The 13,734-nt window shown below is 42.3% G+C and overlaps 1 protein-coding gene across 1 annotated transcript in view; it reads right to left on the bottom strand.

The window, feature by feature from the left end:
- The window catches only part of LOC134535141 (nascent polypeptide-associated complex subunit alpha, muscle-specific form), a 45,977-nt gene that overhangs the window by 8,375 nt on the left and 23,868 nt on the right, over nucleotides 1-13,734 (bottom strand). Inside the window, exons 4-11 of the mRNA XM_063374092.1 lie at nucleotides 12,773-12,958; nucleotides 11,452-11,635; nucleotides 10,056-10,145; nucleotides 9,262-9,398; nucleotides 8,726-8,853; nucleotides 7,257-7,524; nucleotides 4,963-5,179; nucleotides 1,407-1,532 (exon numbers count right to left, since the gene is read on the bottom strand). Coding sequence (XP_063230162.1) covers nucleotides 1,407-1,532; nucleotides 4,963-5,179; nucleotides 7,257-7,524; nucleotides 8,726-8,853; nucleotides 9,262-9,398; nucleotides 10,056-10,145; nucleotides 11,452-11,635; nucleotides 12,773-12,958 — 1,336 coding nt within the window. The remainder of the gene's footprint in view (nucleotides 1-1,406; nucleotides 1,533-4,962; nucleotides 5,180-7,256; nucleotides 7,525-8,725; nucleotides 8,854-9,261; nucleotides 9,399-10,055; nucleotides 10,146-11,451; nucleotides 11,636-12,772; nucleotides 12,959-13,734) is intronic.

The following is a 13,734-nucleotide window of genomic DNA, read 5'->3' as shown; positions in this document are numbered from 1 at the left end:
TCCTGTGTCTAGTAAACAGTTTAAAAACTCAAAACTGAACGGCCCTCCCTGGTGTTCCTGCCTGCACATACGTGTTACACTTTCAAAAAACATGAATGTGTGAACTTATGTACATGCGTTAAAAGATAAATTTTAATTAATAATAAACATCAAAAAATATGCTGAATGTATAGTTAATTTATTAATTTAAATAATTTACAAAATAATAAATTTATAATTTATAATGCAAATAAATTACACAATTGGCAACATTACCTAACTTATATAAATACACTTGAAAAATTTTATAAACACAATTTGTATCAATAATATTCGCAATAAATAAATAACTTTAATTATATGGACCAGTATTCATTAATAATCACTAAAGAATAAGATATAAAAGCACATTTTTTTTGTATGTGTGTTTTTTTTTTCATCCTGCGGAAATTTTTTTATCCATGAATAATTTATGGAAACTTATTTACTTAATAATTTAGGTGTGTGCAATTACAGAGGTGACATTTTTGTTCAAGGTGGTTGTGCTTATATTATTTATTTTTACTTCAAGTAATAAATAAAGGGTACGTAGCATGAAATAACTGAACCAACAGACTGGGCTACGTATTAAAAGTTATTACTAGCAATTAGGTACAGAAAAAAATTATTAAATAATTTTTTTCTTGAAGTACAATTTGTATACTGTAATATTCATTTATATAATATTTTTTTTCTCCCAGTAACAGGATTTGAACCAAATCAAAAATTATTGCATTATTTTTGTACATACAAGCTTTGTCACTGCGCTACTGAAGCACATGAGCTGAATGAGATTATAAGTAATTAATATAATGCTAAATTTCTAACGTATTTTTAAAGTTGATATTACCTCTTTGAATATTTAAGTTTACAATTTTTATTTGAGATGTTTTGCTACTAAAAATTTTCATTTGGCTCACTAATACAATTGGTGAGCCCCCAAATATTTACAAATTGGGAGATATAGAGGTTTATGCTGCAATACATGGGTCCACCATGTGTTTTTGTAGGTAGCCCTTGTCATCTTGCAAAATTTTCATTGCGTGGTGTGCATCATAAAAATTCATTCTCATTGTTTCATTATTAGTGCCTATAGCAGTATAAATACAAAAACAATGGGCTTCCTTTTTAAAAAAAAAAGATGAGAAATTTTTACTTTCAGCTATAAAAAGGTATCACAAGAATGTTTTTTTTTTTTTTTTTTTTAACTTAAACCTTAAAATACAATATGTTTTGAAAATTTATTCTTGTGATTCATATATACAGCTCTAAGGGCATTTTATTAAAAAAATATTTATTTCATAAAATTTTTAATTTATTAATGATAAAAATGTAAGCCAACAGGTGAAAGCTAATGCAACGGAAGAAGACAGTGGCGACACACTCACCTCCACATGCAGAGACACACGACCGTCAGCAGGATGATGACCACGGCTGCCACGGACGCGCCCACCGCCACGCCCAGCACCTCTCCGTCCACCTCGCACTGCGCGCCGTAGAAGTTGCCCGTGCACCTGCCACACGGACCACACGCTGTGACACGCACCGCTCTGCCAGCCGGGCCTCCTAGCCTTCTAGCAATAGTGCGACAAGCGCGTTGTGAAGGACACGATGTGACAGAAAATGACGCATTATTGTGATCACACGATTTTTAGCCGTGCAACAAACAGAAACAAAACACTAGATAAGAATAAGCTTTATTCTTGCCATTACATACTGAACCCATGATGCTTATAAGTTTGTGTATATGTACCGAGCTTGTTGATATGTTGTTTCATCCTTATTTAATATTCCTTATAAAAAAAAGTAGTGTATGTGAACATATTTATATATTTCCCAAACTATTTAGTAAAAAAAATCTAAAATTACACATACAGTAATTTTTTATTGCCACTGAACTAGTAGGCCTATAGCAGCACACGGACACCTCATTCTCGTGCTCATTTCACGAAGTCGCACACGCCTCGCAATGGAAATAGAAATACTTTCTAATCAAAAGGTGTGTGTCCACCATTTTTTTCCTCACTGATGGAATAGATGTGTTGAACGTCATTGGTTGGAAGAATAATTTTATTTGTGCCGTGTTCATAGTATTACGCATTTGTACTTTTGAATTATGATCCCAGTATAAAGTGACAATATTCACAGATTATTAATTTGACAACTGACAAACTTTAAGAGACCAGAAATCACTCCATGGATGTCCATCTTATATGCAATACAGTTGAAAACCTACCATTTTTGTAGATCCTATAAAATGAGAGGAAACATGAAAGCATCACACTGGCTTCCCGAGGCCGCTCTGCCCAGCTCTCCGGACGAAACATCAGTCACCCCTGTGCGCACACAGATGTATTGTTAGGCCTGTTCAGGTGGCACAGTGAACGAGTCCCGTGCTCAACGCACACGCACTGCCTCTACGTGAGCACAAGGCAGTAGCATCAGTGAGACATTGATGTTTCAAGCAGACAGTGTACATCAACATGGGTAGAGTAGCAAGAAGAGACAATCGTGTTCGGCCGTGCCCCTGGCCATAAGGTGTGAGAAGTTGCTGGATTTGTTGTTATTTCGCAGCAGACTACAAACAGTGGTGAACTACATGCCCATGAAACAAGTAGTCGGAGTTGTGGTCGGAAGAAGATCCTGAGAGGGACCGGAGACACGTTCTACAGCTTGTGAATCAAAATCGCTTCAAATCCGATAGGAATTGCTGCAGTCAGTGAATAAAGGTCCATTTCAACCTGTTAGCGAGAGAACACTGCGACAGAAACTGCATGCAATGAACATTTGGAGTCTAAAGCTGCACGTCTTCAATGAGCTAGAAATCATCGAACGTGGACAGTTGCTGACTGGTGGTAATGTGGTCTGGCAAATCAAGTTTTTGCCTATTCCGATGACCCACGTTGTTGAGTGCACCGAAAGTCAAAGTATTTAGTTCTGGATGTGTGCAAGTTCAGGTTGGAGCTGGAGGTGGGTCTGTGATGTTATGGGGTGTTGTCCGTATCATGGGTTGGGCCTGCTCTGGGTGATCAGGTGTTGTCTTTCAGTCGACATCTGCAAGTTGAGTATATCCCGATTTTTCAAGATGGCATCAGCAAGTTCATCGGGCTGGACGCATGGCTGGTTTTATGAACTCTCCCCCGCCCTATTACATCTCGATTGGCCTGCAAAATCACCCGACTTGAAACCCATTGAAAAGCTGTGGGACATGATGCAACAGAGGCTAAAATGCCGACATCAGCATTCCCGCAATTTGGTAGAATTGCGCAATTAAATCCTCACCGAGTGGCTGAACCTTGATGCGACGTACCTGCACAACCTTGTGTTTCTTCCTAACCGAATCCAGGCGGTTATCAAGTCCAGAGGTGAGTTGCATGGTATTAAATTAAGCTTGGGGTGACTAATTGTTTGTCCGGGGAGCTTACTGCAGCTTGCAACACAACATTAGTGAGTACTGGCCTCTGCACTGGGACTTTATATTTTAGTACAAAATAGAAAAATTCAAGATGGCGTGGCCAATTCCCTTAAAGGGGGAGAAATAGGAATGTACATTTGCCCCTTGGTTTCAACAGTTTTTAGGCCATGCCAATTTCAGTCATTTGATTTTCAAAATTTGGCTTTATTGTTGAATATTATATTAATAAAACAATTTGTTGTTCATAGCACAGCACCAAAAAGGTAGAAGTTCAGTCTTCCTAGCAAACAACAAGAATAACATAATTTTGCCAAAAGACATTTTAATATTCATCATATCTGTAGTATAACAGTGAATTTGTTTCTTGTTTATAAATTGAATACTTTTTAACTACCAAATGGCATTAATTTTATGAATTTTTTTTTTGTGAGTTAGTTAATTTTAACATCTATTATAATTTTTGTGGACTAGCAGTTGATATGAAAGGTATCTAAAGAACTGAAGCAAGTATTCACGTTATTTAAGTAGTCTGAAATCCATTTTGTATTAATTATTTTCAACCAATAATATGTAAGGTTGTGAACTTGTAAACCAAACCGTGAATGGTCAATTCAGGTGCTGTGGCGCGTATCTATTGACCCAAATTTCAATTTTTATGTTTAAAAGAAATAAACATAAGAGTGTCACTTTTGCCAATGGATTCATTTTCGTTTGGAACAATTGTAGTTGAATATTGAACATGATATGGAAGTGAATGGTTTCTGCATTGCCTGAAAGACATATAATTTTTTATAGTATAACTATCGTAATACGGATAGACTTGAATCAATATTGATAATTTACCAAAAATATTTCAAGAAAATAAGACTTCTGTGAAAATTATAATAAATAACCATCGTCCTCTAGTATTAAATTGCATGTCGAAAATATTACAGGAGACAATTTGTTTATACGATTTCAAATACAGCATACACCAGCGGAGCAATTGACCTAATACCGAAACTTTACGAAAAGTAACTACAAAGGCTAAATTATAAAGTCAATATTGGAGTACATAATGTCAGAACAGCAATCGATATCAAAGATCTCGGAGGAGAACCACCGACATACAGGAAGGTGACAAGACACGATCCAGATCATTACCATATTCTAGTTCGTAAAAGGAGGACCAGCAGATCCCGTTCGGAGTTCAGGAGTCCAGAGATAGAGAATACGGGTTTGAGACTACGAGAACCAAGAGGCGTTCCCAGGATGAAGCGTGGAGGTTGGCCAAACACTGTCTAGTCTACCAGGATAAATATAAATCCGAGGTTGATTCGCTGCTACAAATAGTTTACCCTGTGCAGTCATTGGCATTTATTACTCATTTAAATATTGGGAATGACTATAAATGTAACCATACAGTCAATAGACACTATATAATGCCTTAGTAAACTTGACTGAAAATTTTCAATATTAAATGATAGAACATTGTTATGGCATTTGAACTGTTGAAAGAAATAGGGTGTTGAGGTGGGGCGGGCACTGACCGGCAGACCTGGCGGCCGTCCTCGTAGCGACACTCGCCGCGCCCGCTGCAGTGGTCGGGAGAGCACGCAGCGCACTGCCGCCCGCTGCGCTGCACATCGCCCGCCCACGGGTCACGGTAGCCGTCCGCACACTCGCAGCGGAACGACCCGAACACGTTGCTGCAGGTGGCGCGTGCGTGGCAGTCGTGCAGGTCCTCGCTGCTGCACTCGTCCACATCTGCCGCACCCACTCTCTCGTCATCCTACACCCACTCTCTCGTCCACATCTGCCGCACCCACTCTCTCGTCATCATCCTACACCCACACTCTCGTCCACATCTGCCGCACCCACTCTCTCGTCATCATCCTACACCCACTCTCTCGTCATCCTACACCCACTCTCTCGTCCTCATCTGCCGCACCCACTCTCTCGTCCCATCTGCCGCACCCACTCTCATCATCATCCTGCACCCACTCTCTCATCATCCTACACCCACTCTCTCATCATCCTACACCCACTCTTTCGTCATCCTACTACCACTCACTCGTCACATCTACCGCACCCACTCTCTCGTCCACATCCTACACCCACTCTCTCGTCCACATCTGCCTCACCCACTCTCTCATCATCATCCTACACCCACTCTCTCCACATTAGCCGCACCCACTCTCTCATCATCCTACACCCACTCTCGTCCACATCTGCCGCACCCACTCTCTCGTCATCATCCTACACCCACACTCTCGTCCACATCTGCCGCACCCACTCTCTCGTCATCATCCTACACCCACTCTCTCGTCATCCTACACCCACTCTCTCATCCTCATCTGCCGCACCCACTCTCTCGTCCCATCTGCCGCACCCACTCTCATCATCATCCTGCACCCACTCTCTCATCATCCTACACCCACTCTCTCATCATCCTACACCCACTCTTTCGTCATCCTACTACCACTCACTCGTCACATCTACCGCACCCACTCTCTCGTCCACATCCTACACCCACTCTCTCGTCCACATCTGCCTCACCCACTCTCTCATCATCATCCTACACCCACTCTCTCCACATTAGCCGCACCCACTCTCTCGTCATCCTACACCCACTCTCGTCCACATCTGCCGCACCCACTCTCTCGTCATCATCCTACACCCACACTCTCGTCCACATCTGCCGCACCCACTCTCTCGTCATCATCCTACACCCACTCTCTCGTCATCCTACACCCACTCTCTCGTCCTCATCTGCCGCACCCACTCTCTCGTCCCATCTGCCGCACCCACTCTCATCATCATCCTGCACCCACTCTCTCATCATCCTACACCCACTCTCTCATCATCCTACACCCACTCTTTCGTCATCCTACACCCACTCTTTCGTCATCCTACTACCACTCACTCGTCACATCTACCGCACCCACTCTCTCGTCCACATCCTACACCCACTCTCTCGTCCACATCTGCCGCACCCACTCTCTCGTCATCATCCTACACCCACTCTCTCGTCATCCTACACCCTCTCTCTCATCCTCATCTGCCGCACCCACTCTCTCGTCCCATCTGCCGCACCCACTCTCATCATCATCCTGCACCCACTCTCTCATCATCCTACACCCACTCTCTCATCATCCTACACCCACTCTTTCGTCATCCTACTACCACTCACTCGTCACATCTACCGCACCCACTCTCTCGTCCACATCCTACACCCACTCTCTCGTCCACATCTGCCTCACCCACTCTCTCATCATCATCCTACACCCACTCTCTCCACATTAGCCGCACCCACTCTCTCATCATCCTACACCCACTCTCTCGTCCACATCTGCCGCACCCACTCTCTCATCATCATCCTACACCCACTCTCTTGTTCACATGTCACACCCACTCTCTTGTCATCATCCTACACCCACTCTCTTGTCATCATCCTACACCCACTCTCTTGTCATCATCCTACACCCACTCTCTTGTTCACATTGGTGGGGTACCATGACACTGGTGAGGCAGTAAACACAGGCGTGCATGACGACGGTGCCACAGGGCTGAAACAAGTAGCTTTTTGTGTGTTTTGCAGGAATGTGTACTACAGTTAAAAAATAATTTTGGGGTAAAAAATTAAAAAGATTTATTCAAATAGACTGTAACTTCTATAAATTGTTTTGTTTGCAATGCACCTAAATTTAGCGCACATTTTCTGCCAGTGACTACATTTGGCCCCTTTTGGTAAAAATCATTTTTCTTTTTCCAAGTATGTTTCAAAATGTGGATTGTAATTCAAACTGCACCATATGGCGACAGGCGCGGGAAGGGCTCGCACCTCGGAGCTGGGACACGGCGCCGGGCGGACTGTCCACCCACAGCGCGCTGTTGCCCACGTTGTTGTTGCGCCGGTGGATGACGCCCAACAGGTGGCGCTGGATGTCGAGACGCACGGCCGGCCGCAGCGTCTCCGCGCTCTCCTCCAGCTGCAGCGTCACGTTTACGAACACCGCGCCGCGCCGCGCGCCCGTGCCCGCGTACATGCCGTTCACGTGGGCGCCCAGGAAGTCGTCCGAGAAGGGTGTCATCGACATGGCTGAGTCGATCTGCAACACATGACATCGCTGCATCACTTTCTGTGGCATCACTCCCTGTGATAATTTTTTTTTACATTTTTTGTATATTTGTAATATCTATGGCTATATCTATTCGGTATAACAAGGCCATATATGTACAATAAATATTCACCTGAGATGAGATATGTCCTTATTACATTTTAAATTTGTAAAACAGAAATCAGAATAATACAGCCACATGTTTACATGCGGCCTTATTATTCGTACAGCTGAGGGTGGGTTGGAATACACCATGGCCATATTTTGACTTGTGCCATAGAAACAGTGCCAACATTATTCACTTCCTGATTGCTGAGGCTAAGAATAAACTTTCAATTATTCACTCTCCTGTAAAATTTAGTTTTTTTGAGATGTGGCCCTATTATTCTCGGTGTGCGATATCACTAAATAACTTCCCATGTTTGATATCACTACAATGAGCATTGAAACTAACAAGCTAAGTAAACCAGTGGGTGCCAACTCAAACAGCCCTTTACATGCCTTAGTAGTGTTTAAAATTGGCACTATAGATAGCGCTACTATAGTCAACTAGTAGTTCTGTTGTAAATTCATACAAAGTTTTAGTACTCATGATCAAATATCAATTTTAATGTTTGCTACAAAACTAAATGTATGTACTAAATGATAAATGTTAATTAAAAACTTAAATTATTATTTTATTTTTTTTGTTTGTGTAATTTGGGCTTAAGATTGTGTTATCATCTGATTGCTTTTGATAACTAAGGAAACAAAATTAGTAGATTTTAAAAGAACTATTTCTCAACAGAAAGAGAACATTTTTAGCATACCGAAAGCATCCTGCAAGTACTCTGAATCACACTGCTTCATTTGAAGACTTCATTGATGACAGTGTAGTCTTTGATTGTGTGTGGTACAGTAAAACTAAATTTCCAGTTCAAGGTCGTTGATTAGACTCGGGAGATCTGGGGCATTGACGGCTGATCCAGGATTGGACCGGCTCCTCCAGACTGTCGGTCCATTCATTTGCAACCTTGCTCAAAAATGATGATTGGAAATGTATGTAAGCTGCTAATGAGAACTATTTATGTATATAATAAACTTATGAAAAAGGTTTATACAAATATTTTCAATAAAAAAAAACGCTAAAAAGATGCCCGCAGTGTTTCATCAGGAAGAGCGTGTCGAGGCGCTACCGGCCGGGAGTACTCACGGCCCGGACGGCCTCCCAGGACAGCTGCTGGTACGGCTCCGACTCGCGGTCCTGCAGCTCGCTGCTCCACACCACCTTGCGCTCGTACAGTCGGTCCACGCGCAGCGACATGAGGATGGACGCCACCCCTGCGAGCACATCACGACAACATGCCGTGCAGTTCTCTCTTTTGAGAAGTGTTCCTGTTTAATGAGTTCAAATGACTAGTGTTTGAGAATCTTCATATTTAAGTTTTACAAAAACTAAAATTTTATTAGACTAAATAAAAATACATTTAGGTATATGAACAACCAAAAGTTTGAGTACAGTACCTAATTAAATAAAAAAAAGGAAACCATAGGCCACTATGTAACAAATTTAAAGGAGGAGAGGAGAAGATAGGAACACAAGGGTTCATGGCTGGTGGTAGAGAATTCACAAATATAATTTAGCCTTTTGTGAGAAATTAAAAAAAAAGAAAGTGCGTGCCAGTAAAAAATAATTGTTTTTCTCATTCCTGCTGTGTTTCAGCTGGAAGGATGCTGCTAGCCACTCACTGCGGCACGGCTCCCGGTGCTTGCGGCGGCTGTAGCCGGGCCGACAGTGGCACGACGACACGCCTGCCTCCGTGCGGCACTTCTCGCTGTGCGTCGAGTCACAGGTGGAGTCGTCCCCCACGATGCAGGTGTCGATCCTGCACACGACCTCCGTGTCTGAGGGGTTACACGTATCTGTGTTTAGCTATGTCTTGCCTTACTCAACACGAGGCAATAACTAAACCACAACTCCTGTCTCACAGGATGCTTGTACCAAATAAACTCAAACCATAACACAGGATGTTTCCAACTCACACCCCACAAATAATAAACTTTGGGCAAAATAATAATACTCATTTCTCTCCCACAAACTTGCAAAAGTGTTTGCTACTGGTGCAATTATTACAAAATAAATAATACCGTAAAAAAAAAGTTGGCTTCTGCATAAACCTCAAGCACCCAGCATGCCTCAGGAAACCTTGCAGTTGTCGTCCAAACGAAGCATGGCGGAGTTTTGCAGTGCACAGGAGCGTACACAGAGTTTCATTTCACAGGAAATCACCTTGCCCCCCACCCGTTTTCCTGCGAACGCCCCTGATCATGCAGAAATATTGATACTGATTCATTAAAAATACACATGAACATGATAATTTTGGTATATGGTTTTTTTCAAGTCTTTTAAAATGTTATTTCAATTCAAAATCATTTGCACGTTCTGTTTACATTTTCTGTACCCATAAAATTGCATGATAATGTCATAAAAATCCCCCTCTTGTTGCTGACTGGTCAGTTCCGCACGCAGAGGCGGGGCTCACCTGACGGGCGGGCGGGCCGGCCGGCGGCGGGGCGGAGTCCCAGCGGCCCCCGACTGCGTGTGTGCCGGCGAGGAGAACGGCACGGCGTACCTGCGCCACACAACCACACCGCCTCAGCACTCGCCACTTCCCTTTTTCAAATCAAATTAAAACATTTTTCACACTTCACAGCCATCCAAGAAGATTATACAAAATTCAGTAAATTGAAACCATACTGGTGTTGTGAACAATACAAGAAAATAAAAAACCTAGCAATGCATTATTTAAATCAGTAATATTTTAAGTTTGGAAAATGTTTCTCTTGTGATGCACCCCCCAGTCCAACCTGGTGAAAGACTGCACTTGGGGATTTATAAAAGTCGTCAAGACACAAAATTATGCTATGGAAAACACGTATGGTAAAACTTCTTTAGTTTAAATGTAAAATGTATTAAAATGCACAAATTTTACAGTCTTTAATGGTTGTTTGCAATGGAAAGATAGATTTTAATTTTTTTTTTTTACTTCAGCCATTGTTGGTAACATTGAATGTCATAATAAATTTTAATAATAGAAAAAATATATGAATATCCATACACCCATTCAGTATAACCAGCCAAGGTGTATGCCAAAAAAAAATTTGAGTTCGCTAGTGATGTGGAAACATCTAACCTACCTCAGTAATGAGAAAATTTAACTTAGAATTTTTAAAAATAATGCTGAGCATGATAAATATACTACAAAAATTCATTTTAGGAAAAAAAAAAAATTTTTTTCCCTTTTCCAAATCTAGCAATAATTCTGTTTAACAAGATGGTAATAACCTAATCAAACCCAACTCAAACCGATCCAGCCAAACCCAGATAAGGTTAAGCTAATTTTTTTGTTTATTTCCTATAATTTTTCGCAGTCAGTGCATTTGATGCGCTTTGGATAGGTTCGGAACATTTATGATGCAGTTTATTCTCTGGTCTACGCAGGGTGGTTTAAAAGAAAATGTGAAATTAAAGGACTTGTAAAAATTTTATTTTTTCTGAGAGATTCTTTTTTTATATATATACATTTATAAGACTATTGAATTTCATGATGAAATAGTAACTAAGTAGGGTAAAGGTGTGTTATGCTTTAATTTGGACTATTATCAAAGTTAAGCACCATTGGGAATAGTTGGTACTTTGATGGGTGACCTTGGTTTATTAAAAATTAAAAAAAAAAATATATGAACAAATGAATCACACGAGTGCGCCATATTTAGAGGTTTCTGAGACTTCCAGGCTCTTGCAGCACCCACGGGTACCCATTTCCGAACCTCAAAGCCTATCAAATGCTGTATACTGAGAGCTAACATGTTTCTAATCAAGCTGAGGTGGATGGTGTGTATCACCGGAGGTACCGGGCAAGGACAAGGAGGGCCTACCCCGTGCCCACGGCCGTCGAGGGCAGGGGCTGCGCACCAGCCACCGTCCCGGTCGACGTGCTGCCGAGCAGGTCGAAGTAGGTGCGCTTGCCGTCGATGGACACAAAGTGCTGTCCCTCCTTGGGCCTGGTGATCACCGACACCTCCCCCGCTGCTCCGGGCAGGCTCACTCCCTCCATCTCCACTGCAACCACGCCCCACACCACCATCGCAGTCACCGACACCTCCCCCGCTGCTCCGGGCAGGCTCACTCCCTCCATCTCCACTGCAACCACGCCCCACACCACCATCGCAGTCACCGACACCTCCCCCGCTGCTCCGGGCAGGCTCACTCCCTCCATCTCCACTGCAACCACGCCCACACCACCATCGCAGTCACCGACACCTCCCCCGCTGCTCCGGGCAGGCTCACTCCCTCCATCTCCACTGCAACCACGCCCACACCACCATCGCAGTCACCGACACCTCCCCCGCTGCTCCGGGCAGGCTCACTCCCTCCATCTCCACTGCAACCACGCCCCACACCACCATCGCACAGGCTTCCACATAGTCTCTGAAAGTTAAGAACTCATTCATAATCACAAGTGCGTGCGGAGTCCACGTGCGACAGATTTGAAACTTCTAGCTCATTATATTAATAGCTAAGCCTCGGCATGCATTGCTATGCTTTTTCAAGTTTTTTCTAATTTGAAGTTGGTTCACATAATACACAGCTTCTCTTTCTATCTCTCTATGGCTCTGCTTATATCTACTTCTCATTCTATCTCCTCTATCTATTATTTCTCTCCATACACATATATCTTTTGTTCTATCTTCTATATTTTTATATCTCTCTATACCTCACTGGATATCTCTATTTCTCCATGATTATATCTTCCTATGTATATTTTTATCTAATGTTTTACCTATCATAGGCATGAAGGTGAAGAACTAAGATTTTGAACAAACATTTAATTTTTTATTAATATAGATTAGGTATAGGAAACATAATTTACTTTGGCTGAGTTAGCAGATCAAAAAAAAAATGCAAGTATGTGAGTGCTAAATTATGCTATTATGCATGTGTGGAAGTATGCTAGTGTGCAAGGATGTAATAATTATTTGTGTAATAATGCAAGTACATGATTATGCAAGTGTGAAGGTATGCAAGTTTGCAAGTATGCTGTGTCATTTCTACCTCTCCCCTGCCGTCTCCTCATCTACCGGGTCTCCCACCACGTACCTAACCATTCCCCTCTACCGGGTCTCCAACCACGTACCCCTTATGCGATCGTAATTTTCGTAACGTTCGAAAGTTGTATCCTCCTGAGCAAAGACTCACCCGGGTAGACGAAGGGCTGGCCGGTGTGCCCCGGACCCTGCACCGCGGACACGGTGATGTCGAAGGCCTCGCCGGGGAAGCCCTGGGCAGCCGTGAGGACGGGCCTCTTGCCGGGAGTGTACTCTGGGTCGTCCAGCACGATGCCCGGCCGCGGCTGGTAGGGCAAGTACGGCACCCCAGCACCCTCTGTGGAGCAACGTACACTTCACTTCTGGCAAGCACAATACTCCATTATTCTATAGTACTTCAGCGATTCTTCTGTAAAGGGTTGCTGCAAAAGAAGGCATGGCTTCAGAAGAAATGTCCAAAGGATAATGAATCACGTGTTTTTACATCTTGATATTGAGAATTTTACACTTCACTTAGTTGGTGTAGGTCATGTCGTGATTCCGTTTTTTTGTTGCCAAAATGGCTAAACAACCAGATTTCATCGATAACATAACATAAATATGTGGTTATTTCACTTAAAACGCTTGGCTAACAGTGACACCGGTAATTTACAAATCTATGAACTACTCATATCGTAATTTATTTATAATATATTTATAATATAATAACGTAATATATTTCTTGGTCTAAGTGGCGAGTGTCAGTATGCAACCTGTCCCTATGGACAAATGATTAAAAAAAATGATTAAATTGTCCACATCGGGATCGAATCTAGGTCTCCAAAGCCCATGGCATATGAAATAATTAAAAACAATGGCTTACGAAATTATTATTTTAATTTTTTTTAAATCAATTATTTGATTTAAAAATTTTGAATAGTTCGGTAAAAATGTAATTTTGGTGTCAATTACACCAGAGGTATCATATTTTGTCACATTACAAGGTGGTGGTCATCCAAGATGGCGTCTATGACTTAACAAACCAAGATGACTAGGGTCAAGGCATCCAGGATGGTGGCTGAGAAGGTCATATAAGATGGCCACCATGACATCACAATCCAAGATGGTGGCGCT

This window comes from Bacillus rossius, chromosome 8 (genome assembly GCF_032445375.1).
Source record: "Bacillus rossius redtenbacheri isolate Brsri chromosome 8, Brsri_v3, whole genome shotgun sequence".
Taxonomy (NCBI): Eukaryota; Metazoa; Arthropoda; class Insecta; order Phasmatodea; family Bacillidae; genus Bacillus; species Bacillus rossius.
This window is presented reverse-complemented; position numbering and strand designations above follow the sequence as displayed.